Below are 27,086 nucleotides of genomic sequence, written 5' to 3' on the forward strand. Positions count from 1 at the left end.
ATATAAAATTAGACTTCACTACAGAAACTAATTTACATTAATTACAGTATTAACACAATAAATACTATTTATTTTTCTTTGTAGAGGCTGAACCCGAAAATCTGAAATAATGATAAATTGGTCATATATATAAGTAGATGAAATTATATTATATATTTTCGTTTATTTATTTACCAATCGTTTCTATGACAGATATATAATATACTCTTCAGATTTGTATAAAATTAAATTCTACATTTTGAAATTATAACAAATGGGCATATACAAAAATATATAAAAATTATTTGAAGACGTCGTTATTTTTTTCTATTAATTTACCGATCGCTTTTATGGAAGCTAAATAAACTTATCAGATTTGTATACAATTAACCCTAAATTCTGATATATTAAAAATAATTGAATTTATAAAATTATATGAAAATATACTTTAAAAAAAGTTATATTTTTTAATTTCATTTAGCAATTTTTTATATGGCAGTCTTATTATATAGTAATCCAATTTACATAAAAATAAAACCGAAATTCTGAAATAATACAAGTTGTGCATATGTCAAAGTCAAAGAAATGTGTTAAGAGGAATGAAAAAATTTAATTTTTGTATATTCTATTTTTATATAAAGAATTAATATTTTTGTACTTATATGGTGAGAGATAAATGTCAACAAATACTTTTTGTATATTTAAAATTTACGTAGACATTTATAAATTCCAACTGATTTGGATCGCACCTCTATCTATAAAATACCAAAAATTAACAGTGACTCCGCCACCGGCTTTGACGCAGTAACGGAATTCAGTCTTTTTCAGTATTAAAACATCAAGGGCGCGGCAATTTTTAGTTCATTTCCACCGCTGACCCTGGGAGATTTGCGCTTTCCGCCAACGGGCCACATTGCTTCTTGTATGTGTATATAAATACAAGAAGATTAGTGCAAAATTGTTGTTGTTAGTTATAGTTTTTCGGCCGTTGTGTGGTAGCAAATGCATTTTATGCTTGGCCAACGCACATAGGCACTTCATGTTAACGCAAAGTAGGCGGTCGTGGATCGAATTGGGCAGGAAAGCGGTGCGTAACAACGGTCGTCAGGAACTTGGGTGTGTATAAGCGTGCGCTGGTGTTGGTATTACACGGGCGTGTATGTGACGTGTTAAGCAAGCGAGGAAATTCCGTGGAATCCTCTTCATACTGACATCACGGAGCCGGCTTGGCTTCAGCTGCTGGCTGAGCGCTGAAGGGCAGGGCATCGGTGGAGCAGTAGCAGTGGCAGTAATCCGCAATTGAGATAACTCTGGCTCAATTTACGCCACTATATAGTGTGTTTATCTGCTGTATATAAGTGTGTGCCCAATTGTGCTTGACTCTGGCTGTGTGTGCGATTGTTTCTGTGTATGTGTTTGTGGAAGCTCTCTTCACTGATAAATTCTGCCCGTTTTTTCTCGCATTGTTGTAGCTCTGAACAATGTAAGTGAAATTACTATGCAGAATAATGCTCTTAACTTCCGCCGCCGCCGCACATTATGCGTGCATATATGGCCACCAAATTGGCCCTGTATACATCAGCTTGTACATGTGTGCATCTGTGTGCGGCGGCGTATCACTTACGCGCCTTCTGGCGGCAGAGGCGGCCGCGGCGGCGTGCTTATATCATAAATTGATACGGCGAATAACTGAATTACAAAGGCATTATTATATGGGAGACGACGACGACTGCTCCTTCTCCACTGATGACCCTGCCCCGAAATCACTCCACATTCGCATATCAAAATTATGCGGCAGTCGTATCATACGTGTGTAACCCTCGACCGTTTGCTCACATTTTTCAGATTGGCTAAGGTTTAATGGATGACACATCAGCAGCAGCGGCACCATGGGAAAGCTACTATCAAAAATTTTCGGCAACAAAGAAATGCGAATTCTTATGCTCGGACTGGACGCAGCTGGAAAAACAAGTGAGCATCGTTACAGGATCACTTCCGGTCGACACTTTAATTGAATTCGATTTTATTTTTTGACCATAATAAGGCTCCTCATATTGGATAAAGCATTAAATTTGAATTTAAATAACGATAGATTGTACTTGCCTTAAGACTTATCTTTAGCTTCAGTATTTTCAAATGTTTATCTGATGTTATTAAGCAAGTATCTCCTGAAAAAGATAAAATTGTATTATATTTCTGTCTGGCGGGGGTAAAAAAAAACCCCAAGATTACGCCCCTTAATCAACAGAGTTGAATATGTTACAGATAATACATTGTTTTTGTATAATATTTCCCAAATAATTATAGTAATGGCAATATCCTATCATACATAATGTATTGTAAAGACTTAAACCCAATTGTAAACTATGAAGAACCTCTAAAGGGGAACTCATTGATTGTCTTTTAAAGAGTCATTAGATTTAATAGCTTAGTCATTTAATTTCAAAGCTATTATAGTAATTTTATTTGCTCTTAAACACTTGTTAAAATCGAATTCAACCAAAGTTACCGTCACAAATTCTGTTACTGATCTTTAATTTATTTTGTAGCGATCCTGTATAAACTGAAACTGGGCCAATCGGTTACAACGATACCCACCGTGGGCTTCAATGTGGAAACCGTCACGTACAAGAACGTCAAGTTCAACGTATGGGATGTGGGCGGACAGGATAAGATTCGACCGCTCTGGCGACACTATTACACGGGCACACAGGGTCTTATATTCGTGGTGGACTGTGCGGACCGCGATCGGATAGACGAGGCGCGCACGGAGCTGCATAGGATAATTAACGATAGGGAGATGCGCGACGCCATCATACTGATATTTGCTAACAAACAGGATCTGCCTGATGGTAAGTATACAGCCTGATATAGTTATATTGATTATTATTAATTGGTTATTTTTATTGCAGCAATGAAACCCCATGAAATCCAGGAAAAACTAGGCTTAACTAGAATAAGAGATCGCAATTGGTATGTACAACCATCGTGTGCCACATCCGGCGATGGCCTGTCCGAGGGCCTCATTTGGTTAACGTCGAACCATAAGTTATGAGAATCGTAATTGAGCATTTTCTTATATATATATTTATATATATGTATATGGCATGTATTATTATTCGAAGCGAAGCAAAAGCAAAAATATTCTATTTTATTTATACAAAGAAAACGAAAAGCAACCGCAAGCGCATAGTAAAAGCCCAATTCGTAGCTACGAAACGTTGAAAACTGGTAAATAGATGTCAGACCTATATATATGTATATATATAAATATATATATATATATATATATATATATATTTGAATATGTATACTCTCAATCTAACCAACCCAATATTCTCACTAGTAATGAAATACGAAATAAACGAAGCGAGGAAGCATTAAAACCATATTAAGCAGCCGGTAAAAATAAAAATATTCGTAAAGTAAATTACAACAGCACAGAGACACATACAGAGAAAATCAACGGAGTTTTAGCTATAAGTAAGTTTTTCTTGTAAATTATATATTGATGAGAGACACGTAAGCAATAAGTTGAAAGCTTGTTTATTGCAACTGTTACTATATATTTGACTTGAGCGAGGGTAGCGAGTCTTAAATAAATTGTAAATAAATATTCAAATTAAAGCCCATATACAACAACAAAATAACAAACAACAACAAACGAAATAAAAACAAAACACCGAACAAAACAATTGAACAAAAACCTATAGATTGCTATTTAGATTAAAAACTACCGAGTCTTCAAAATATAACGATATAGTAACTGTGCCTTCCCCAATGTCTGTCTATATGCTATGATTCTTCCCACCCTGCATGGGTTCTCTTAACCCCCGGAAATACCTCCGACCGAGAGAGTGAGACATCCTGACTTCAGTGTCAGTCGCATTTGGTTTGTATTGTTTTGTGCGTCCAATTTGAAAGGTAAATATGCCACAATCAGTATCATATCCGAGGGTAAATCTACCTGAACATACCTGGATATGATTTGTTAAACAAGGCGTACCATAATCTGCCATTGTATTCCGATCCCCTTCCTGACTTGATGAAGATATATCCTTAGATTGGTGTGTGAGAAAAATATTGCATTTCATTTTACGTTGTGGGTGTATCAATCATCTTTGAAACAATATAAAGTTGTGGCCTTATATATTTTAATGTTGTGTCGGTAAGTAATCAGGATTTAGCATTGTGGTATTAATTTTTAACAGAAATCTACCATTTCCGGTGTAATAGCCATATGGTCCTTAGGATCCTGGACGTCCACCGTTTATAACTTCCTTGTACCACCAAAAAACCAGCGGATTCGTGATGCCGTTCGGAATCGCCTTTGATAAACATTATAGCTCTTAAATTCATCCCTGGCTGACAATAGGAATGTATATAGAGATAAATTGTTGATAATAATATTAATATCATATTCAAAATATCGTTTTTTTTATGTAAAACATTTGAAATTAAGCATATACCTTTTAATTATGGATTTAATGATAACTTTACTATTTTTATATCTTTTGTCATATATCTATGTATTTTGAAGTTTAAAAACAAAATGAAATACTGATAATGTAATCAAAAGGTCAATGTTTATTTTGAAAAGAGAACACGCTTCCATTTAATAAGTTTTTTATATTTTTTTTTTATTAGTCTCAAATTGGAAACCTTTTTTTTTGTATTAGCTTGTATTAGGATACATTCATATTGGGTTCTAATATTAAATATCTCGGACATGGCTAGATCGACTCAGCTGTTAATACTGATCACGAATATATATCATTTAAGCATTTGAAGCTTCTGAATGAAATTAATATAAACTGCCAGGGTAAGAAATCAATATTCTTAAATTATTTGAAATTTAGTTGGGCTGTTAACTTTGAAAATATCTTTAATAAAAATTGCTGTATCACTTTAAATTAAAATTAAGAAATAGGTTCCATGGTAATAGGGAAATGAATTGGAAAGTTAATGCATAGCTAGCTTAGCTGATTTTAGTAAATGCATAGCTAGCATAGCTGATTTTAGTTCTAAGCCTGATCAGGCGATAGGTCATAGGCATATCACTATCATACGTAGGGCAATCACCATCACTATAGATGTAAACAGCGGGGAGGCCGCGGACAGACTGAGGCCAGAGCGGCACCAGTGGCTGTATTTATAGTCACCGAGCAAAGAGAGAGACAGAGAGCGAGAGGGCAAGCGATTTCTCAAGAGATAGGGCGAAAGCGGTATGGCTAGAGACACATAGAGAGAGAGAGAGAGAGAGAGAGAGAGTGAGGGTGAGCGGGGGGGAATGCAGCTTAATTCAGATGGCTTCAAAACTGAGCAACGACTAAATTTACTCGGCTGATCATTCTGAAAAAGAATATATATAGTATTTATGGTTGGAAATGCCTCCTTCAGTAAAATTTAATCGGTTGATCATTCTGAACAAGAATATATATACTTTTTATGGTCGGATGTGCCGCCTTCACTGCATTGCAAGCTTCTGAATAAAATAAGAACACCCTGCAAGGGTATAATTAATATTTAATACAAATGGAAATGAATAAAGCCAGACTAGCACTTATTGACATTAAATTAGATTTGATAAGAATAAATTTGTGTGCATGACAAAAAACTCAATTCTTTCCAAGATTATTAAGATCTTTAAATATATTCATTAAATTTGAATTTTTTATTGAAATAAAATTGTTGTATATTTTGTTCACTTTAAAAACTTTTGATTTAGTAGCCATGTCCATGTCCATGTTGACCATGACCGCCCTGATTAAATCCACCTGAATGTCCACCGAATTGTCCTGGACCTTGGTGGTGCCCGTGTCCTCCATGTCCGTAACCTTCATGTCCGCCATATCCTCCATGTGGGCCTCCATATCCTCCATGTCCGACGTTTCCGCCAAATCCTCCATGACCGCCGTGTGTTTGCTGTCCAAAGCCTCCATGGCCGCCATGTCCACCATGCTGTCCTCCAAATCCTCCATGTTCGCCGTATCCCCCGTGTCCGTACTGAGGCATGGCCAGAACGGCAGCCACCAAGGCAAGCAGCACAATCTTAAGGACACAATCAATTATTTTTAGCTTTAACTACTCAAAAAGATTACTCACGAGAACTTTCATGTTGTTTGATTTTTTCGAAACTGAAGACAATTCTAAACATTTGAGGTATTTATACTAAAGTTTGGAATAACAAACAACGTTAGTGTTTCGAATTCTAGACACCTATAGGTTGAACTTAAATAAGAATTAATATATATATATATATATATCTATATATATAAAAATGCTCTGTTCGTGTCTACATCCTTCATAGACTTGAAAAGTTCTGAACCGTTTAAGCCCAAATTTTTACACAACATGCGTTGAGGTTCCAGCTCGGTTATTGTCTACTTTTGATGTTGATAGCTTATCTGCGGTCGCGAATATATCAATTTTTTTAGCGTTTCCCCGTGCCCCTACTGCTGCGCCCTCTACAGGCAGCCAGCTGAATCAAAGCATTTCCTGTCAAACATTCAAAACATATTGAAAGAAGAAATTGGAGACACAAATTTTATTTTTTTGTTCAGGTTCAGTAAGAAACGAAGTCATGCCACCAAAGAAGTCGAGATTGGGTCGTCGTATTCGCAATACAGAAGCAAAAAGACGTAAGATTACGAATATGACTGACGAAGAACGGGCCTCCATCCGAGAGACGCGGCTGCGCGATGAACTTTTACTCATACAGGTTAATGGTTCGGAGGACCGATTGCAATCATATATTGAAATGTCGTCAGTTGTTTCATCAGTACATTGTCGATATGTATGCAAAAATTGAAACAGAACGTTTGCTGTTCCTCCGATTGAATCAGACGAAACTTCGGTCGGATGAATATATACATTTGCGGGATGCTGTGATGAATGACCGTAATACAATCAACGTTGGAAAGCTCACGATTTTGCCATCCTCATACATAGGTAGTTCACGCCACATGCAGGAATATGCTCAAGATGCCATGGCATATGTTCGTTGCCACGGCCGTCCAGACTTATTTATCACCTTCACATGCAATCCAGCTTGGGACGAGATAGTACAGCTGTTATTTCCTGGACAATCGTATAGGGATAGGCATGACATCACAGCCCGTGTTTTCAGACAAAAGCTCAAGTCACTGATGGATTTCATTGTGAAACATGGAGTTTTTGGATCTGTGCGGTGCTGGATGTATTCAGTAGAATGGCAGAAGAGAGGATTGCCGCATGCGCACATACTGATTTGGCTGTATGATTTTTATCAAAATTACTCCAGATGAAATCGACGATGTTATATGCGCTGAGATTCCACGGGCCGAGGTTGATACGGATTTACATGAAGTTGTCATCAAGAACATGATCCATGGCCCAATTGGTACCCTCAACCCATGTTCACCATGCATGGTAGACGGGAAGTGTTCCAAGCGATATCGTCGAGCATTTACAGCCAACACCGTAACAGAGGACGATGGATATCCTCTGTATGGGAGACGGTCAACTGAAGATGGAGGGACTTCGGCAAATTTAAACATGAGAATTGGTGATATTGAGGTAGACAATCGTTGGGTGGTTCCATACTCACCACTATTGTCAAAATCATACAAAGCGCACATCAACGTAGAATATTGCAATTCCGTGAAATCGATTAAATATATCTGCAAGTACGTGAATAAAGGCAGCGATATGGCAGTTTTTGGTGTTTAGGCAGAAAATGGTGACAACAATGCAGTACGAGTTGTCGATGAAATATCTCAATACCAGGCTGGAAGATACATAAGCAGCAACGAGGCTGCATGGAGAATTTTTTCGTTCCCAATTCATGAACGCTATCCAGCTTTAGCTCACTTGGCAGTCCATTTGGAGAATGGTCAACGTGTCTATTTCACAGAAAGAAATGTGCAAGAAAGAGTCCTGAATCCGCCAGCGACAACTCTGACTGCCTTCTTCACCTTATGCCAGGAAGATGATTTTGCCAGAACCTTGATGTATTCAGAAGTGCCCTCTTAACCATAATATGCCACAGAGAAACGTGGCAGGGTACAGCTAGTATATATATATATAATAACTTTTTCAGTGTCTTGTAAGTTCATTCCAATATTTTATAACTTAAAAAGTGTTTTGTTATTTATTTAATATTAATGTATTTATATTCTATTGCAAATAATGTGTGGAACATATTCCCAAATATTACCCTGTAGAAAAACCCAAAATAACAATCTAAAAACATATTCAAAAGGTCAATGTTTAGTTGAAAAGTAAACAAACTCGTAATCATAGACGGAGGAAGAACCATTCATAAATGAGATGTTTTTGTATTCTTCAAATCAATCTGTATACATATTTGCTTCATGATTTGGCACTTTTTCAAATAATAAGGTCTATTAAATATTTATACTTTCTTATCTCTATTTACTACATATGTAAATTTTTCAAATATTTGTACTTTAAATTTTGTACATAGCCGGTTCGTCGCTAGGCCTAAATTAAAGTAGTACTTAAATAATAAGATAGGCACATGCGTGTAATCTTGAACAATTTTGTAGTTGTACATAATTGTTTTCGAAAACGGATTTATAAAACGATGAAAGTAAAAACTTTATTTAAAAAATATTTTTGAAATATAATGTATTTTAGTATTCGGAGCCTTTCTTTTTATCTGTCTGGAATGTATAAAATAGCATTTATTTACTCAATTTAAAAACATTTTGTATTCTTGAAAAGTCTATAATATATCATATATATTTAAAAAAATTTTAAAGGCCCTAACAATTTAAAAAGTGGTCCTGCAATGTAAATCGCAGTTACAAAGTGCCTGAATGTTGAATAAAGGAGTGGTCCATGAATTTTGATTGATTAAATAAAGTGCACTGCAGTTGATAAGGTTCGCCAACTCATCCTTTTTATTTTCTTGTTGCCCAACAAGGGTGAGCGGTGGGTGGTGGGTGGTGTGTTGTGTGTTGTGTTTGTGTGTGTGGGCGTTTTCGTGTGTGTATCCTGGCAAGGCGAAATGTCGCCGTTCAAATGTCAAGAACCAACCCTGTTGCCACTGTTTGTCTCGCTCTCGCATTCTCGTCTATCCTGCTCGCACAGCCGGGCATATTTGATGCACAGTTATTACAGGATAACGCCGCTTTCTCTCTCTCTCTCTCGCTTGCTCCTCCCTCGGCATGGTGGGCGTGGCCATCGCAGCAAAGCGCTTTGACTTTTGCATTTGTTCACTTTTGTCCCGAAGTTTATACTTCTGCCGGCTGCAGCTCGCTCTTCGCTCTCCCCGGGAGAGAAACAGACAAAGAAAGAGAAAGAGAGAGAGAGAGAGAGTGAGAGAAAGGAGGAGATTTGGAGAAAGGTGACGGAAGCGAGGAGCAGAGAGGCTGCGGCTTGGCAGGAGCCTGACTGTTGTATTCCGACATCTCATTTGTTACAAAGTTAATGTCGGCGCATTAAGCATGCCAAAAGCCCCCACAACGAAATCGGGCAACGGAACTCAATGTTTGCTCGTCCTTATTCCCCCCACACTTCCGGTGTTTCCCCCCTATTTCCGCCCTTCTCGTCCTTCAAGCAAGAGAGCAGCATTTATCGATTATTGGATTAGTGGACCCGCCGCCATCTTTAGGCCCTTGAAGGCCTCGCATAAATGAGTTTTACCGTTGAAAAATTATTCACCAAAAATTCTTTAAGGGCAGGTAAATTAAAATACAGAACTGGGAAATTTTTTAAAATTTAAAATTGGGAAAAAGAAGTTTGTACACCCTAAAAGACTGATGAAATGTTTTACATTAATTGAGTTATATTAACAAAGAAAAACTTCTCCGATCTTTTAAGTATAGTCTCCTTATTGGAGGAAATATGTTTTACAGAAACCTTGATGGGAAGAGGCGTCAACGGATACGTAATAAGGACTTAAAGGTTTTCCAGATAATTAATTATTATGTCTTGCAGGGTATTACAATTTCAGTCAGAAGCTTCGAACCAAGTGAAAAAATAATTTGCGACCCTATAAATCATATATATTCTTGATCAGCATCAAAAGGCGAGTCAATCCAACTATGTCCGGAAAAAATTTAATTTTTTTTAATTTTGAAAATTTTATATGGGGTTACAATGTTAAAATAGTAAAAAAAAATCGAAAAAAAATTGTATCTTTTTAAATGTTAAATTGACTATGCAGATTTATTAACCTGATAAAAACTAGCATAGAAAAGCTTTCCGAATAAAAATTAATGATCTTTGGCTTAGTTATGAGCTTTTTTAACTTTGATCTGTCGAAAAAATTGTGGTATAAAATAGAGATAAATATTGCCTCAAAAAATGGTATTATGATTTTAGTCAGAAGCTTCTTACGCTGGAAGGAGTCATTTCCGACCCTATAAATCATATATATTCTTGATCAGCGTTAAAAGCCGAGTCGATCTATCTATGTCTGGCCAAAATCTATTTTTTTTTCAATTTGAAATTTTATAAGGGGTTAAAATTGTATCCGAATTGAATTTAATGCATTTTTGGTTTAGTTATGCACTTTTTAAATTTTCATATATATCATAAGTTCTTAATCCTTATTTAATGAATACTAAAACTTACTTAAAAACATATTTCAATCAAGAATTCGTTGCATTTTGCAATGCATTCGAGAGCAATAACTATTTTAATGCCATCTTTGTTTAGTAAAAGATTTAATCAAAGGTTTATGGTTAGTTTACTGTTATAACTTGCGTATACGTAATGCAGATGCATCAGTATCTATCTATATGTACACCAGCATCCTCGAGGCAAGGAGCAAATACAATTTTCTCTTCAATTCAATTACAGTTAACTGAAAGGTGGCAACTCAGAAGGAGGAGCAGGAGCAAGGCTAAAAGACGAGGCCAAGTGTGACGTGGCTTGGGAAAAGAGGGACAAGAAGCGGGATGGCCAAGAGGGGGGAAGCCAGAGTCAGAGCAGGCAGCAACATCACAAAAGGTATTATAAAACAAAAACAAAATGTCAAAACCCAAGACGATTATACGAGCGCCAGCGCAGCGCAGCTGCGTCGAGGTCGAGCTTCTCTGCCACCGCCACCTATTGCCTCTCCCACTGGCAGAACTCCTCCTCTACTCCTCTCCGCCTCTCTTCTCCTTTGCCCACCTTTGAGTCATGATGGCGGCCGAGCGTTCTCTGCTGTGTATGCGTGTGTATGTGTGCGCAGAGAGCGCAGAGCCGGGTGTTTATTGGAGATTGCGATTGTGGCTTGGCTTACCCACACACACACACACACTCAAGCTCCTGCCGCAGCAGCATCAAGAAGGAACGAATCAAAGCAAGCCAACAAGCAAATGCGCCACCAGAGTTGCTGCCACTAAAAGTCTCCGCTTTCCGTTTGCAAGCAAAGGACTCAGCGGGGCTGTGCGGGTGCGGTTATCCTTCCTTCCCCCCCTCCCTTCGTCCGCTGCTCGCTGCTCGTTGCTCGATGCTCTCTGCTTTCTCCTTGCATTCGCTCTGGTATATGTGCTTTTTGTCCTCACACAAATACACGGACAAGAGGAGGTCCTTCCACTGCCCACTGAGCGACCGCGGATTATATCCGGCGATATACGAGCTCGAGTATTTTTTCGCTATTCCGGGGTTGGCCCGACGGCTGGTTGGCCGACTGCTGGGAGTACTGGGAGTGCTGGACACATCACCGTGTTTAGCTGCTGTCATGCTTTTATGATAAATCTGGTGCCAGCAGCCATCGGGAATCCTGAATCGTACATCGAGACGTTAACATCATCATCGCTAAGTCGCTGGAGAGTCGCAGTGCCGTCGGTTCGGTAACGGATACGGAGTACATCCAGGACACTTTACCATTATGAAGTCAAGTGCTTAAAAAAAACATGTTTTAATTAAAAATTAATGAGTGCTATCGCAAATCAAATACAAATTGAACGCTTTAAGCAAAGTGCAAATTCAAAAAGGATCGCATTGAAAAGCTCGAAAATGAATAAAGAAGAAAATATGGCCGAAACGCGTCCATCGTCGCAAGGTATTTTAAATATTATTAAATAAGTTTTTATATATCAAAATGTTTAGTTAAAATATTTTTGAATTAAAATCATTTGAAGGCAAAATCTGGTTTCCTTTTTGCATTGCTTGAAAGAATAAAATGTGATTATTATAACGTTTAACATCTACATTAAAAAGTGATTTTAAAAAAATATAGAAGTACAAACCAAAAAAGTGCATGAATTATTCTTACATTAGGGTCTGTATCACGTTTGAAGGCAAACGCTTGTAAAACATAATTAACCTTTTTTCCGCGTTTTCTGACCAACGGGTTAATTAGATTTTTCACAGAAAAAGGTATGGAAAAATAGGAAAAGCAATTAAAAGTTAAAAGTAGGACAAAGATCTTCTGTTAAGGTTCTTAAAAATGGTTAGTTGGTTGATTCGTACAAATTTTTAAGAGTAAGCCCCTAAAAGTCTTGATTGAAAGATAATTATAATTTTTAAATGATTTTTAAAGTTATTGAGCAATTTATAAATACTCTGTTGTTATTTTTTTTATCAAATTTGAAGAGTCGTTTCTTTAAACTTTAACTGAATTGAATTGAAGTCTTTCTTTGAAAAAAAAAACGATTGCCTACTTAAGGGGATAATCGAATTCAAAACGAAACATTTGTCATAAAAATAAATCAAGCGAACTTATAATGCATTTACAAGAAAAAAGAATAGTAATTCCTAAAAAATAATAAAGAAAATATTCTAAGAAAATAAGGCAATGAGAAGAAATGAAATTAAAGACAAAAAAGGTCTTGGATTCGATTGACCTTATCAGGTTTAGTCCTTGTGAAATTATAGTTCCTGTGTTGTCACATTGTCTTTTTGTAGCAAAATTTAGCTGTTAGAGGAAAATATATATTCTTATATTCATAGCTAACAATTTTTCTTTTCATATTAATAAAAATATGAACTGATTTTCTCTTACGCCTTATTTAACACAATGTAAAGGGTAAAAGGGTTGAGATACATTAATCTATCAAGGATAACCATAATCAAAATTAACCGAAAAACTAGGACACTGAAAAGAAAAATAAAAGACCCCCGATCTAATGACACATTTCCGAATTTCAATTACCAATTTGTAGTAACGAGTTATCGGCCAGATACTCAAATTAAATAGATGCCCGGCTTCCTGATGGCTCACGCACGAGTGGCCCAGCCAGCAAATTGAATTTGCGATAATCACCAAATTGAATTAGACTCCAGAGTCAGGCCGCCAAAAATTTCAGATATTCATAACACAGCCTGCGAGCGGCGACCTCTTAACACTTTTCCATGTCTCTTCGCCAAAGTGAATTTCAACGAGCTCACCGAAAATTAACAAAGACGCGAGCTCCGGGCAAAAGGAAAATGCAAGCATATGACGCTAATCCTCTGGCATTAGACCGCAGACCCTGCCAGTTGGTACCAGGAGCAGAGCCCCTCCCCATCCGTCTCCTGACTTTCGGAATCAGGTCCTGGTCCCCGTCGCACCCCGTCGCAAATGGTCGAGCGCACAGCCAAGTGGCGAGTGTAACAAATGTGGCCTCGTCCTTGGTCCTTCGCTGAGGGTTAAGTGCATCAAAAAATCAGTAAGGAAACTACAATCAAATTAGGGTGTGATGGCAAAACAATCGTCCCCCGAGGCAAATTTTGCGCACAGATTGCTCGCCACGCTCTGGTCGAGAGCCGCGTTTCTCGTTTGGCTTAATGGCACCCTAATTGAATGTGTAAATATATTTGCGGATTACAGGGCGTCAATGTCGCCACGCCAGGATAAGATCGGAGCAGGTCCCGGCATTCGCAGTCCGCAATCCGTAACAACTGACAAATTGAGATTTAATTTAAATGAACTACATAAGTGATTTTTTATTGCGCCACCTATTACTCGCACTGAGGGAAAACGAGGGGGGAATGGAAAATAAGGACTTGACTTGGTTTTTGAGTTTGAGGGAAATTTAAACTTGTCTTCGATATATTAATGATTCAATTTTTAAGGTTTTTTAAATATAGATTGGGATATAAATCTTCTTAAATCAGATTGTGATTTTTCTTTTTAAAAGAAACTTCAATTAAAAAATTTGTAATATACCTAAAAAACTATGTATTAAAGTTTATGAAGTATTAGTGATCGATTTCTTTTAAAATTCTATAGTCACTACGAATTTTTAAATAATGCGGAATGATTTGTAGCCGTTAGAGTTTATTATATTATATTATATTATATTATTCCATTTTTTTTAATATTCTTATACATTTTATTTAATATTTTAATTCAAAAACTTTAACTTCTTTCTTTTCCAGAGCTTCACAGTCCTCAACGCCATTGCTATACACCACCGCCGCCGCCGATGCATGGACAGCCTCAGCCGCCTCCCACATCGGTAGGCGTGGCACCACCTCCCACACAACCACCGCCTCCTATACCCTCCGGACCCCCCGGACGTCTGCTGAGCTGGAATCATAGTGCCGCTGCAGCGGCAGCGGCTGCAGCAGCAGCAGCAGCGGCCAACTCTGCGAATCATTCGTCGTCGGCGGGGGATAACTCCTCCTCGATGACGCGGATTAAGGGCCAGAATCTGGGGCTCATCTGTGTGGTTTGTGGGGATACCAGTTCGGGGAAGCACTATGGAATCCTGGCCTGCAATGGCTGCTCTGGATTCTTCAAGCGTAGTGTGCGGCGGAAGCTCATTTATCGGTGAGTAGAAACAGTGCAACAAAATCATAATATTAGTTTTTAAAATATTATTTAAAACAAGAAAGAAAGCTATACCCTTGCAGATTGCCATTCGATTAATAGGAATGAATAATTATGAAATTATATATATTTATGTTAAAAAAGGAAAGCCAGCTTTCATTTAATTTCATTTGCATTTTCATCTATTTTTAACGATCACTTGTATGACAGCTATATGATATAGTAGTCCGATTTATATCAAGTTTTGCACAAAATTCTTTTCTAATATATAATGCCTATATATCAAGTTTGATGAGAATCTGTTGAAAACTGAAAAAGTTATAATTTTTTTTCTTAAAATTTTCCAATCGTTCCTATGGCAGCTATATATATGTATGTATATATGTGTATATATAGTCCACCGATTCGTCATGCTCCGACTTATATACTAGTAAAATTATATAGAAGAATAACTCCATAGTTTCAGTCAAATAGCTTAAATTTGTTCCAAAACAAATCTCGCACATCTGTGCATAAAATTCCCAACTGGTTCAAACATCCCCGGAACGAAGTGACTGCTGCCAGCCAGGTCCCAGATATGTGTTGTGTTACAAAAGTTGCAAGTCATTGTTTATTAGTGTTCAAAGTTAGTAACTGATCGTACCTACTTACTTACTTACTGGTCATTGATACTTACTTATCATAGTTGCTTAGTGGTCACAGATACTTACTTGTCATAGATACTTACTGGTCATAGATACTAACTGTTCAGAGTTACTTACTACTCATAGTTACTTGCTGCTCATAGTTAATTACTGATCATAGTTCTATAAATTGTCCGATTGTTCCTATGTCAGCTATATATATGTATATATATAGTCCACCGATGCGGCAAGGTCCGATTTATATGCTAGTGTAATTATATAGAAGAATAACTCCATAGTTTCAGTCAAATAGCTTAAATTTGTTCCAAAACAAATCTCTCACATCTGTGCATATGATTCCCAACTTGTTCTAACATCCCCGGAACGAAGTGCCTTCTGCCGGCCACGTCTCAGATATGTGTTGTGTTACAAAAGTTGCAAGTCATTGTTTATTAGTGTTCAAAGTGAGTAACTGATCATCCTTACTTAATGGATAGATACTTACTTATCATAGTTACTTACTGGACATAGATCCTTACTTGTCATAGATACTTTCTGGTCATAGATACTTACTGTTCAGAGATACTTAATGTTCAGAGTTACTTACTACTCATAGTTACTTGCTGCTCATAGTTAATTACTGGTCATAGTTAATTACTGATCATAGTTCTATAAATCGTCCGATTGTTCCTATGGCAGGTATATATGTGTAGTCAACCGATTCGCCATGCTCCGACTTATATACTAGTAAAATTATATAGAAGAATAACTCCATAGTTTCATTCAAATAGCTTAAATTTGTTCCAAAACAAATCTTGCGCATGTGTACATATGATTCTCAACTAGTTATAACATCCCCGGAACGAAGTGGCTCCTGCCGGCCACGTCTTAGAAATGTGTTGTGTTACAAAAGTTGCAAGTCATTGTTTATTAGTGTTCAATTACTACTAATTAGTGACCATAGTTACTTACTTGGCTCAGATAATTACTGTTATAGTGTTTAGCATATAAAAAATAAATAAATAAATACAAACATTATTTAATTCAAATACCAATCTAATTTTCTCCGTGTACCTATTACCATTGCTCCTAAATCCGGCCATTCTCATTTTTTAGTACCATTAAATGTTGCAACATTTGCCCAAAAGTGGGTGGTGGTATCCTCAAATGGATGATGTGCCCGGAGGCCCGTCTGGCGGATTACGGAGCTCTGGCAAATTCATTACAATTATTCAAATCTTTGGGATTTGAGCGTCAACTTTTGAATGCGCATATTTGCCCTCGCATTGACTTTGTGCCCCGGATGGTGGCATCATGTGCGGATTCGTACCATTTTCTCCCCCCAATTGCAGCTTAAAATGTAATTGAATTTAAAGTGAATTCACTTAAAAGTTCTTTTGTATTTGGAAATTCCACGTGAATATTTTCACAAATCAAAGAATGAAAAAGTTTTTTTGCTTGGATTTTCCTTTTTCAATTATCATAAAATAAGAAAGAAAGAAACACACAAATATATATCCCATAATCTCGGGCGACAAAAGAATCAATGCCAAGAGCATAAAGTTATGATACAGTAATGTATATTCAGCTCGGTAAATCACAAATGTCGAAATCTCTATATCCTTGCGGTGCGGTGTCCCCAGAGATTGATATGGAGGGCTTTAGCGGAAAACACTTGGCCAAATGTGACCCGGCAGAAGCCGAGCCCTCGCTCATCCAACATCTTCCACACAGACTAAACCAAATCACAACAAAGTCAAAAAAAAAAAAGGAGGAACAGGAAAAGGGGGCGGTTCTCTGTGGCTCTAAATAAAATAGAGCATATCCTCCCCTGCACAGGAATGACTACGAAGGGGCATCCATGGACTAGTGTATATTTTCACCGACGTGACTGGGTTTTTCGATGGCCGACAGAGTCAATCTGGCCTAGTCCTTTTTTTTCTTGCCTGTCTCCGGTGGTCCCATTAAGCCGTTTTCAATTATAATCAATTGCCTCCAATCAGAACTTTCGAGTTTATCTCCAGGAATTTGCCGAAGGACAATCGAATTTGTCCTGCGAAATGTTACACATTTTTATTGTGGCTATAAAAACTAACCGAAAAATAACAGGTCGAAATTTATAGATACCATTTACTATGATTGTTATGAGATTCATTTAAAGATGGGTTTAGTTCCTACTATATATATATATATATATACATGTAAAATATAGAAAAATGATGTTTAATGCTAAACTTTAAAACATTGTCTAAATAGTTTTCATTTCACTTTTATATAACAAAGAATATGAGAGACGTGGCTTGGTATTTGTTATGAGTTAACATGTTATGTTATGAGTAAACAAGTTTTTTTAATTCCTTTATTTTCCACAAAAACTTTTTTAAATTCAAAGTCCCAAAGTGTATCCTTTAGTAGTTTTTTAAACCTTATTCAAAGCATAGTTTCGTTATACACAAAATGTGTTCATCATCTATTTCTGGCGTGTGTTAATGGCCTGGGTCCAATGGCCATATTATTTGATTATTTTTATAGACATACACACAAAAAACTTGATGCTGGAAAGGAGTGGGAAATCCAATCTCTTTGATTTGTTTACGAAAACCGTACATTTGCATATACAAAATCTACTTAGTTTAGATATACATCCATATAGACGCAAGCAAGGGCAGTGTATCTGAAGGATACATTTGGTTAAGTGACTTCAGAGGAGGCGCCACGAAGGACATAAAATCGAAGCGCCAGATACACAGATACATACATAGATACAGATACGTTAGGAGGAGCATTGTGGCCATCTTTGAGTTTTGGCGCAGGCTTAGTGAGCAAAAAAGAGAGGCGATGACTGGGCCAAAAGTGGTTCGGGATTCGGTGCTTCGATGGGTGGTGGCGTGGCCCTGATTTGATTAAAGTTCGACCGAAGACCAGAACAAAGGACGAAAGGTCGATGAAGCGGGATGGGAGCAACAGAGAGAGATAGAGAGCAGGTCCCTGTATCTAGCAGATACTGAAGTGCTTTTGTGGCTGAATTTCCGGTCGGTTGGTCTTAAGTCTTCTCGTGCTGCTTTGTGTTCACTGCAGGATTTGACAAATGTTGCAATTTTTGACACGACAAATCTTGTTATCCTGCGCCCAGGCCTAACTTGATTATTTTGTGGCACTATTTTAATCGATTTCCTTCTATTGTCCTTACAGCTGCCAGGCGGGCACCGGACGATGCATCGTGGACAAGGCGCATCGCAATCAATGCCAGGCCTGCAGGCTCAAGAAGTGCCTTCAAATGGGAATGAACAAGGATGGTGGGTATTATATTCATATTGTAGTCATATGCATTATCATATCTCTCTCTCTCTGTCTGGGCTCGCTCTAATGAACCGAAGTGGGTTTAATTGGTCTTTAACAGGGTCTCTGGCACACGTGGCCTCCTCTCTAACCGTAACCCTTTCCCACGGCCAAAACCCCTGTTTCCGGCGGGGTTGGTTCCGGTTCCGGTGCGGGTGCCATTGCTCCTTATTTACATATTGCTCACCCAATTGATTTGTTACCTGCTGCTCGTGTTGTCTTTGACAGATTTTATGCAGCTTTGCCGCTGCCACTTGAGTGAATCCCAATTGTTCATTTTGACTGAAAGTTTTCTTTATTGTTTTTGATGGCCAAGACAAGGCAGTGTTTTGATTTGAATAGTTAAATATGTACAAACAGCAGCCAGTCAGTTTCAGGTTCAAGAAAAATCAATAAGAAGTCTTTGTTTATTAAGTGAGTCATCATTGGCTTTATGATTTGGATAATAAGTAAACAGATTTTAAGAGTATCATATCTGGTAGATACTTGTACCAATTTTCTTTACACATCAAAGATTAAAAAATTCATAACTTAGCCAAAAAAGGATAAATTTAAATTCGGAAAGCACTTTTGTGTTAGTTTAAATTAGGTTTATAAATCTGCATACTCAGTTTAAAATTTAAAAAAATTAAATTTTTTATGCAACCTTGTAAAATTTTAAAATTTTTAAAAAAATTAAATTTTTCCCGGACATAGTTAGATCGACTCAGATTTTTATGCTGATCAAGAATATATATGATTTATAGGGTCGGAAATGATTCCTTCACAGTTTTAGAAGCTTCTAACTAAAATTCTAATCCATTTTTTGAGTAGATATTTGTCGAGATTTTTATACGAAATTTTTTTTTTCAATTAATCAAAGCTTAAAAATATCATAACTAAGCCAAAAAGACGGTAATTTTAACTTGGAAAACTGTTCTATGCTAGTTTTAATAAGCTTGATAAATCTGCATACTTAATTTAATATTTAAAGAGATTTAATTTTTTTCGATTTTTTTTTTTTTGGCAATTTTACCGAATCAACCCTTAATAAAATTTTCAAATTTTTGAAAAAAAATCGATTTTAGCCGGACATAGCTAGATCGACTCGGATTTTTATGCTGATCAAGAATATATATGATTTATAGGGTCGGAAATGACTCCTTCACTGCGTTGCAAACTTCTGACTGAAATTATAATACGCTGCAAGGGTATAAAAAAGGAAATTTTTAAAAATTATGAAGAAAATTAGCTTATTTATTTTAGTTTTCCATGAGATATTATTAAACTGAGAATTTATTTTCTAAAATGGAAGTTTGACTCACATTTTATACCCACAACCAAACGCTTTTCAAGTCCTAACACTTTCATAATAGAAATTTCCCCACTCTCGCACCAAACCAATTCCACATTCACACACTATATATTTTGTCACCATTATGGCTCCTTTAATTTATACGTAAATTATGCGTGCCGTTTTTGGAAAATAGCCACAGTTCGTGGATGTGGATGTGGATGTGGATCCGCCATTAGTGGCGGCGAAGTAGCTTCTGTGGCAACCTCATTGTGCGGTGAAATTGCATAAACAAATGGCAAAACAATTTGTAGGCGTGAGCGGCACGTGACCACAAAACCAATTTACCATCAATGGATGGGCCTCTGGTTATGCTGATGAGGAATGGCACACGCTAGATGCTCCTGATCCTGCTGCTGCTGTGGCTGTTTTACCTGCGAGCCTTGGAGCGATTTTGTCAGTGTGACATTTCCTCATTATGGACTCACGTCCTCATCGACCGGGCGCAGGAGGCGTGGCATCCTAGACTCTGAGTGCTCATGTTAGTTGCATTTGTTTTCCAATTACAGCCGTGCAAAATGAGCGACAGCCCCGGAACACGGCCACTATCCGTCCGGAGACGCTGCGGGAGATGGAACATGGACGGGCATTGCGCGAGGCCGCCGTGGCCGTTGGTGTTTTTGGGTGAGTCCTGTGTGCACTTGGGAAAAATATATGAAAAGGGGTCTTTCTAAGATGATAGTCTATGGAACACATATTGATAAAGTATTCTTCTAAATTTCCTAGAAGAAATCTAAACCGTTTTTGCTTTGTACATTTTTATAAATTCCCAAAATGAAAGACTTCTTTTTGTAATATATACTTTCAATTTCTCTCAGTGCACTTGATCTTGATTGTGGGCTGTGCCTGTCATTTGCATAAGTCGCTTTGCTCTCTATAAATCTAACCGCCCGAAATCTGTGGGTAACTTCAATTTTGCAGACCGCCCGTGCTATTGTCCCCGCCCTGCTATGGCTCTGGACTCCTGCCGCCTCCCTGTGAGTAGTTGCAACTTCACATCGATGTGTATAGTTTTCCTCAACTCATGCCTAATCCTCGACAGCTTTGGGTAGCCTGCCCACAGGACGACTGCTACATCATAACCACCTCACCTCCTCCATGCAGCTGGCGGCCAATCATATGGGCGCCGGGAGTTTTCCCATGTTCAATGCCGCCGCTGCCACAGCCGCTGGGATGCACCATTCACCGAAGGAGAAGACTGCCTATGGCATGGAGCTGGTCAGCAGCGGCAATATCTCCCATTCGACCAACTCGAGCAGCAATCACTCCATCGATCCTAGCTCTCCGGCGCCGGGAGAGAATGCCAATGAGAAGAACAATGCCGGCGGCAGTGTGTCCTCAGTGAGCTCCTCTAGTCCAACTATGGAGAATGATAATGATGGTGGGTGGAATATTAATTAGCCTCTATTTTATATATTTAAATATTTTATATTTAATTTTCTCCTTAAACTTTCACTCTACCAGACGACTCTATAGATGTGACCAATGACGAGGAGCCGCACACGGTCAGCAGATCGGATTCCAGCTTCATTATGCCGCAGTTTATGTCACCAAATCTGTATTCCCATCAGCATGAGACAGTCTATGAGACAAGTGCCAGGCTGCTCTTCATGGCCGTCAAATGGGCCAAGAATTTGCCCAGTTTTGCGAGGCTCTCCTTTAGGGATCAGGTAATGTTTATTATAATAAAACAATAGCTACAAGTAAAGCTGAAATGAATGTCTACTTTTAGGCCTATTAATAAATAAATTAATTAACTGAAAATGTATTTCTAGGTGATCCTGTTAGAGGAGTCCTGGTCCGAGTTGTTCCTGCTAAACGCCATCCAGTGGTGCATTCCCCTGGATCCCACCGGCTGTGCCCTTTTTTCGGTGGCAGAACACTGCAACAATCTGGAGAATAATGCCAATGGAGATACTTGCATCACAAAGGAGGAGGTGAGTCCTGGTTCAGCTTATCCTTGGAATTTGTTTTATGGAAATCTATTCCCTAGCTGGCAGCGGATGTTCGTACCCTTCATGAGATCTTTTGCAAGTACAAGGCTGTGCTGGTTGATCCTGCCGAGTTTGCTTGCCTCAAGGCTATAGTTTTGTTTCGGCCCGAGACTCGCGGCCTTAAGGATCCCTCGCAGATTGAAAATCTACAGGATCAAGCGCATGTAATTATTACAAATTAAGTAACTAAATAAAAGTAAACTCATTAAATTAATATTATAACAAACAGGTCATGTTGTCGCAGCACACGAAGACACAGTTCACAGCCCAAATAGCCAGATTCGGACGACTCCTGCTGATGTTGCCCCTCTTAAGGACCATTAGCTCTCACAAGATCGAGTCGGTATTCTTTCAGAGAACCATTGGCAATACGCCCATGGAGAAGGTGCTCTGTGACATGTATAAGAACTAGTTAACTTGTGCTTTAAGTTATATAAACAAATTTAAATAAATATGTTTTTGTGTCTTGTGAATGTTAATTGACGTGGCTTGGCTTGGATTTATTTTTAGTACTAAAACAAAGCTGTCTAAGCTGGCTTTAAAGAAATAAAATAAAGACTAAACACTTGGTCTAAAAATGGTTAACAGAAGGTTTTCAATGAAAAGTAAGGTGAAGCTCTTACAACATTACATTGACTCAATAAGTTTATTGCCAGGTGTTTTCTTTTTTCTGTATAAAAACCCGATTTTACCTGAAAGGGAATTAGTTACAAAGAAATTCTGTCACTTGCTTGGTTGCCTCCGAATTCTGACAATGCTGTACCAGATTTTTGGCTTGTTTTTTATCCTTGGACTGGTCATTGGTTTTCATTGGGAAAACCATCTTAGTGATAGAGGTTCTATACTTTATTTACAAATAAAATGCATAAAAAATATTAATCCATTCCATAGCTCTATGCCATCAGCCAGTACATACGGGAAATTGTGAAGCTACAGTTTTCGCTTGGTACTATAATCCAAAGAAGAAATCCTGCCTTCGATTCCGATATGCTCTCTGTGGAGGAAATTCGAATCGATTCTATACAAAGGCGGAGTGCGAGAACATTTGTCTTAAGGTTTGATATGATATGATATATGTATTTTTTTTAAAACAATTAAGCTTTCTTTTTTTATTTTCGTTTCTTCAGAATTGGTGATTTAGATCCGAAATATTAACCCTAACGAAATCGGCTTTGAAGATGCATAATCTGGATGCCTAGGTTTTGGATACTACAATCCAATTAACTTTTATGGAAGGATCCTAATTACATTATATTCTGAGGTTGTAAACAATTAACGAAATATAAAAATAATTTAATAATTTAATATAATCACAACAGAATAATAAAATTGATGATTTTTAACGACAATAAATGTACTTGATTCTAAAGATATTCGTATCGCATTCGGAGAAGGTATAAGATAGATACTTTTGTTTAAATACGAAAAATTATTAAGACAAATAGAAAATTTGAAATTAATTTTTTAGAATTTAAATTATACCCTTCTTAAGGTTATATAGAAGTATTATAATTTTAGTCAGAAGCTTGTTATGCTGTGAAGGAGTCATTTCCGACCCCATAAATCATGTATATTTTTGATCAGCATCAACAGGCAAATCTTTCTAGGCATATAGGAAAAATAATACATTTTTATAAAATTTTTAAAAATTTAATAATTTTATAATTGTCAAAAATTGGCAACAATTTTTATTTTTTTACATTTTAAATGAAGTATACAGATTTATTCTCCTAACAAAAACTTGAATGGCACAGCTTTCCGATATGAAATTTATGCGTTTTTGGCTACGTTATGACGTTTTTAAACTTTAATTAAATTAAATTAAATGAAACAAATTTCCATATAAAAATATAAATAATATCGATTAAAGAAATGGTATTATAGTTTTAGTCAGAATCTTGTTATTCTGTGAAGGAGTATTTCCGACCCCACAAATCATGTACATATGTATATTCTTGATCACCATCAACAGGCGAATCTTTCTAGGCAGATAGGAAACATAATAAATTTTTATCAAATTTCAAAAAATTTTATAAGGAGTTACATCGTTAAAATTGATTTAAATTGAGTATGCAGATTTATTAATCTAATGAAAAATAATATAGGAAAGCTTTCAACATTAAAATAAATGCTTTTTTTTGCCTTATTTATAGTGTTTTTAAAATTTGATTTGACGAAAAATTTATTAACTTATTAACTTTGGTTGCGCGAAGTTACCTTTCTTGTTGCTACTAAAACACATGTGAAGTTTTCCTCACTTGGTTTCTGATGACTGTTACTAAAAATCGGCGTATTATTCCGGTTGGTACCAAGTTGTATGTCAAAAAGCCCCTCCTTCTGTTAAAATTTGAAGTTAGCGAACACCTTTTCTCCGATTTTGATAAGAAGCCTGTATATATAGCAGACTCAATGGCTCAGTGAAATTCATTAGTTAAATTGTCATTGAAAAACTCGGAACCACTCCAAGTTAGAAAAATGCGAATTGTGGTCCTGTGCCTTGTGATCCTGGTTTCAATACTTGAAGTCGATGTATTTGCTGGTCAACGTGGGTAATTCGAATATTTACGATAAACATTTAAACTCTTACATTTTCTCTTTATCTTTGCAGATAGAGTGTACTTACATTTTAAAAAACGATTTGGTATGACGTAGTTATAGGACTAGATTGCCGATAAATGTAACCAATGTTCCATTCCTTATAGAACTCTGCCGCCAACCTGCTGAACGTGGAAACTGTCCTTTTGCTTATAAAGCCTGGTACTTCAATTCAGATACAAAAAAGTGCGAAAGCTTCATGTATAGTCGATGTGGAGGAAACTGGAATCGGTTTAATAGTAAAATAATGTGTATAGAAAACTGCATGGAATTTCCCGATCTGTTTTACGATTAAATAAAATAATTAAATAATTTATGTATAAATAAATGAAAAAATTATACAAAAATAAAATGTAGATAAGGATGCGATTATAAAAATTAATTGATTGCATTTTTATTATTATACTCCTAATTCTAATTTTTCGAGCTATGTTCGTCCAGACGTTTCTAGTTTTCCATCTTAATGTGTCTCTCTTACTCTCTCTATCTCTTTCATTGCATCTCTCTGCATATCTCTCTAGAGACATTTAAATTTCACTACCTCTCTCTCTCTCTCTCTGTCTCTTTGTCTCTCGCTCTTACTGTCTCTATAAATACGAGGACTGTTGCCGCACTGACCTCATTCTGTCCGCGGCCTCCCCAGTGTTTACATCTGTAGCTGATAGTGGAATTGATAGTGATTGCCCTTCGACCCCAAATATATTATATGACCAATGCAACACATTTGGATAACCAGGAAGACGCACACTTAGATGATACCATGTAAAGCCTAATTGATGTTACCAAGAATATGATTCTACACTGGGAAAATAGCAGTGTTTCCTCTACTGCGTTAGCTCTTGACAATTATATCATGTATATAGTAAAATAGGAGGGATCAGGCTAAGGTCTAACATCAGCTGTGCCAGCTATATATTTATTTTTCTCTTATTGCCATTCACGAATATTTAGATTTTACCATTACAATAGTTACTGACCCTGACTGACATTATATCCTGGCAGGGTATTATAATTTCATTCAGATGCTTCAAATGCTGTGAAGAAATAATTTCCGACCCTATAAATTATATACATTCTTGATCAGTATCAACAGCTGATTCGATCTAGCCATGTCCGAAAGAAAAAAAAAAATGTGTATATAGTTTTTCAAATTAAAAAATTTGATAAGGGGTTACATCGTTAAAATTTTCAAAATTTTACAAAAATTAAATTGTTTTTAAGATTTAAAGCTCAGTATGCAGATTTGTGAACCATGTAAAAACTATCACAAAATAGCTTTTTGAATTAATCTATTTTGGCTTAGTTCTGATATTTGAAAAACCTGAATTTCCCAAAAATTAGCATTTGAAAATATCGATTTAATGTAACTAAAATATAGGAAAGCCATAAAGATATTGATCGCCAAAATTCCAATATATGTATAAATTTTTGGAATCAAAACATTAATCAATAATGCTTAGCTGACATTCTTTTTTTGTTTACTAAGTTTCTTAAACATTTATGCTTTCTTACCGTTTTATTAATAAAATATGAATTTATCTAATTTATAAAGTTCATGATTTTAAATTTAGCCCATTAATTGTTCTATATTTATATATATTTTATATTTCAGTTAGATATCAGTATATTAGTATCTCAAATTATTTTCTACTAAAACACATGTTAAGTGCTCGCTTGTATTCCGGTGGCTGTCACTAAAAATTTGTGAACTATTCCGCTTGGTACCGAGTTATTCGTCAGAAAGTGCCACCTGCTGTTAAACTTTAAGTCAGCGCGCAGCTTTCCACCGATTTTGATAAGAAGTCTGCATATAAGCAGACCTGAGGGCCTTGATGAATTCAGTACAATCCGTTCAGCCTTCCAGTTCAGAAATGGCGCGACTTGTGGCCCTGTCCTTTGTGATCCTGTTCTTTATCCTTGAAGTTGTCGTCGCCTTTGATTATTCGTCTGGCCTCAAAGAGGGTGCGTAATACTCGTAATTTACCATAATCTTTAAGGCTAATCATAATCGTTCTTAATCTCCACAGATATGGAATATGCAAACTTCAAAAGACGATATGGTAAGACATATATATTGTTTATTTGATTTCCAATAAATGTAAACCAATTATCCATCTCTCACAGATATCTGCCATCTACCTGTTCAGCCTGGGAAATGTCGTCACGGTGTTAAATCATGGTACTATAATCATGCCAGAAAGAGTTGCGAGAAGTTTATCTATACTCTTTGTGACGGAAACGCGAATCGGTTTTATACAAAGAACGAGTGCCTTGAGTTCTGCAATGGCTATAAATATATATTTAAATTAAGGCTGTTTAGTTAAAGTGAATATAAGTTAAATGTGAATAATAACTATATAAATAAAATGAATTTAAAAATCTATATATTATTAAATAAATATTACAACATTGTATTCAACTGTAGAATGAGAAAACTCAAATTATAATCACAACTTTTGATTTTCCTAGCAGGTCTGATGTTGACATGAAACAATTTTGAAAATTTCTCACATCTGGCAACCTTA

The 27,086-nt window shown here is 36.7% G+C and overlaps 3 protein-coding genes and 2 long non-coding RNA genes across 10 annotated transcripts; all 5 read left to right on the forward strand.

The window, feature by feature from the left end:
* The first annotated feature begins 674 nt into the window (after window positions 1-674).
* On the forward strand, window positions 675-3,760 carry Arf6 (ADP-ribosylation factor 6). 6 transcript variants are annotated; one of them, XR_015270417.1, is made up of 5 exons: window positions 675-1,066; window positions 1,825-1,950; window positions 2,529-2,831; window positions 2,892-3,210; window positions 3,326-3,760. XR_015270417.1 is itself a non-coding variant. In XM_020944505.2 (4 exons), exons 2-4 carry the CDS (start codon window positions 1,869-1,871, stop codon window positions 3,032-3,034), a joined length of 528 nt encoding a protein of 175 aa, XP_020800164.1. In that variant the 5' UTR covers window positions 675-1,066; window positions 1,825-1,868; the 3' UTR covers window positions 3,035-3,760. The 6 variants fall into 6 exon arrangements, 4 of the variants coding, with proteins under 4 accessions (XP_020800164.1, XP_020800163.1, XP_086683222.1 ...); XR_015270416.1 differs by having other exon boundaries at window positions 698-1,095; XM_020944505.2 differs by having other exon boundaries at window positions 2,892-3,760.
* A 278-nt stretch (window positions 3,761-4,038) lies between these two features.
* On the forward strand, window positions 4,039-4,406 carry LOC147644510 (uncharacterized). Its single transcript, XR_015270418.1, has 2 exons — window positions 4,039-4,147; window positions 4,216-4,406. It is a non-coding gene; the product is annotated as an uncharacterized LOC147644510 (long non-coding RNA).
* A 6,923-nt stretch (window positions 4,407-11,329) lies between these two features.
* Window positions 11,330-22,445, forward strand: Hr51 (photoreceptor-specific nuclear hormone receptor 51). Its single transcript, XM_020944659.2, has 10 exons — window positions 11,330-11,983; window positions 14,284-14,677; window positions 18,493-18,596; window positions 20,482-20,596; window positions 20,894-20,949; window positions 21,015-21,353; window positions 21,437-21,642; window positions 21,748-21,909; window positions 21,966-22,130; window positions 22,196-22,445. The coding sequence occupies exons 1-10, from the start codon at window positions 11,854-11,856 to the stop codon at window positions 22,376-22,378; spliced, it is 1,854 nt and encodes a 617-aa protein (XP_020800318.2). The 5' UTR covers window positions 11,330-11,853; the 3' UTR covers window positions 22,379-22,445.
* A 2,128-nt stretch (window positions 22,446-24,573) lies between these two features.
* LOC110177789 (uncharacterized) lies at window positions 24,574-24,943 on the forward strand. The gene is made up of 2 exons (XR_015270344.1): window positions 24,574-24,607; window positions 24,669-24,943. It is a non-coding gene; the product is annotated as an uncharacterized LOC110177789 (long non-coding RNA).
* Window positions 24,944-26,373: 1,430 nt separating this feature from the next.
* LOC147644511 (kunitz-type serine protease inhibitor mulgin-3-like) lies at window positions 26,374-26,997 on the forward strand. The gene is made up of 3 exons (XM_086827391.1): window positions 26,374-26,523; window positions 26,589-26,621; window positions 26,686-26,997. The coding sequence occupies exons 1-3, from the start codon at window positions 26,394-26,396 to the stop codon at window positions 26,883-26,885; spliced, it is 363 nt and encodes a 120-aa protein (XP_086683517.1). The 5' UTR covers window positions 26,374-26,393; the 3' UTR covers window positions 26,886-26,997.
* The last annotated feature ends 89 nt before the right edge of the window (window positions 26,998-27,086 follow it).

This window comes from Drosophila serrata, unplaced genomic scaffold (assembly GCF_035046125.1).
Source record: "Drosophila serrata isolate PLE 108 unplaced genomic scaffold, ASM3504612v1 contig_165, whole genome shotgun sequence".
Classification (NCBI taxonomy): Eukaryota; Metazoa; Arthropoda; class Insecta; order Diptera; family Drosophilidae; genus Drosophila; species Drosophila serrata.

Excerpts from the sequence above, each read along its gene's own strand:
- Hr51 (XM_020944659.2), top strand. The coding sequence starts at position 11,854 with ATGAGTGCTATCGCAAATCAAATACAAATTGAACGCTTTAAGCAAAGT. Across the intron at positions 11,984-14,283 it reads AACGCGTCCATCGTCGCAAG|AGCTTCACAGTCCTCAACGC; the intron begins GTATTTTAAATA and ends TTTCTTTTCCAG. Across the intron at positions 18,597-20,481 it reads AATGGGAATGAACAAGGATG|CCGTGCAAAATGAGCGACAG; the intron begins GTGGGTATTATA and ends TTCCAATTACAG.
- Arf6 (XM_020944505.2), top strand. The coding sequence starts at position 1,869 with ATGGGAAAGCTACTATCAAAAATTTTCGGCAACAAAGAAATGCGAATT. Across the intron at positions 1,951-2,528 it reads GGACGCAGCTGGAAAAACAA|CGATCCTGTATAAACTGAAA; the intron begins GTGAGCATCGTT and ends TTTATTTTGTAG. Across the intron at positions 2,832-2,891 it reads CAAACAGGATCTGCCTGATG|CAATGAAACCCCATGAAATC; the intron begins GTAAGTATACAG and ends TTTTTATTGCAG.
- LOC147644511 (XM_086827391.1), top strand. The coding sequence starts at position 26,394 with ATGAATTCAGTACAATCCGTTCAGCCTTCCAGTTCAGAAATGGCGCGA. Across the intron at positions 26,524-26,588 it reads TTCGTCTGGCCTCAAAGAGG|ATATGGAATATGCAAACTTC; the intron begins GTGCGTAATACT and ends TAATCTCCACAG. Across the intron at positions 26,622-26,685 it reads AAACTTCAAAAGACGATATG|ATATCTGCCATCTACCTGTT; the intron begins GTAAGACATATA and ends CATCTCTCACAG.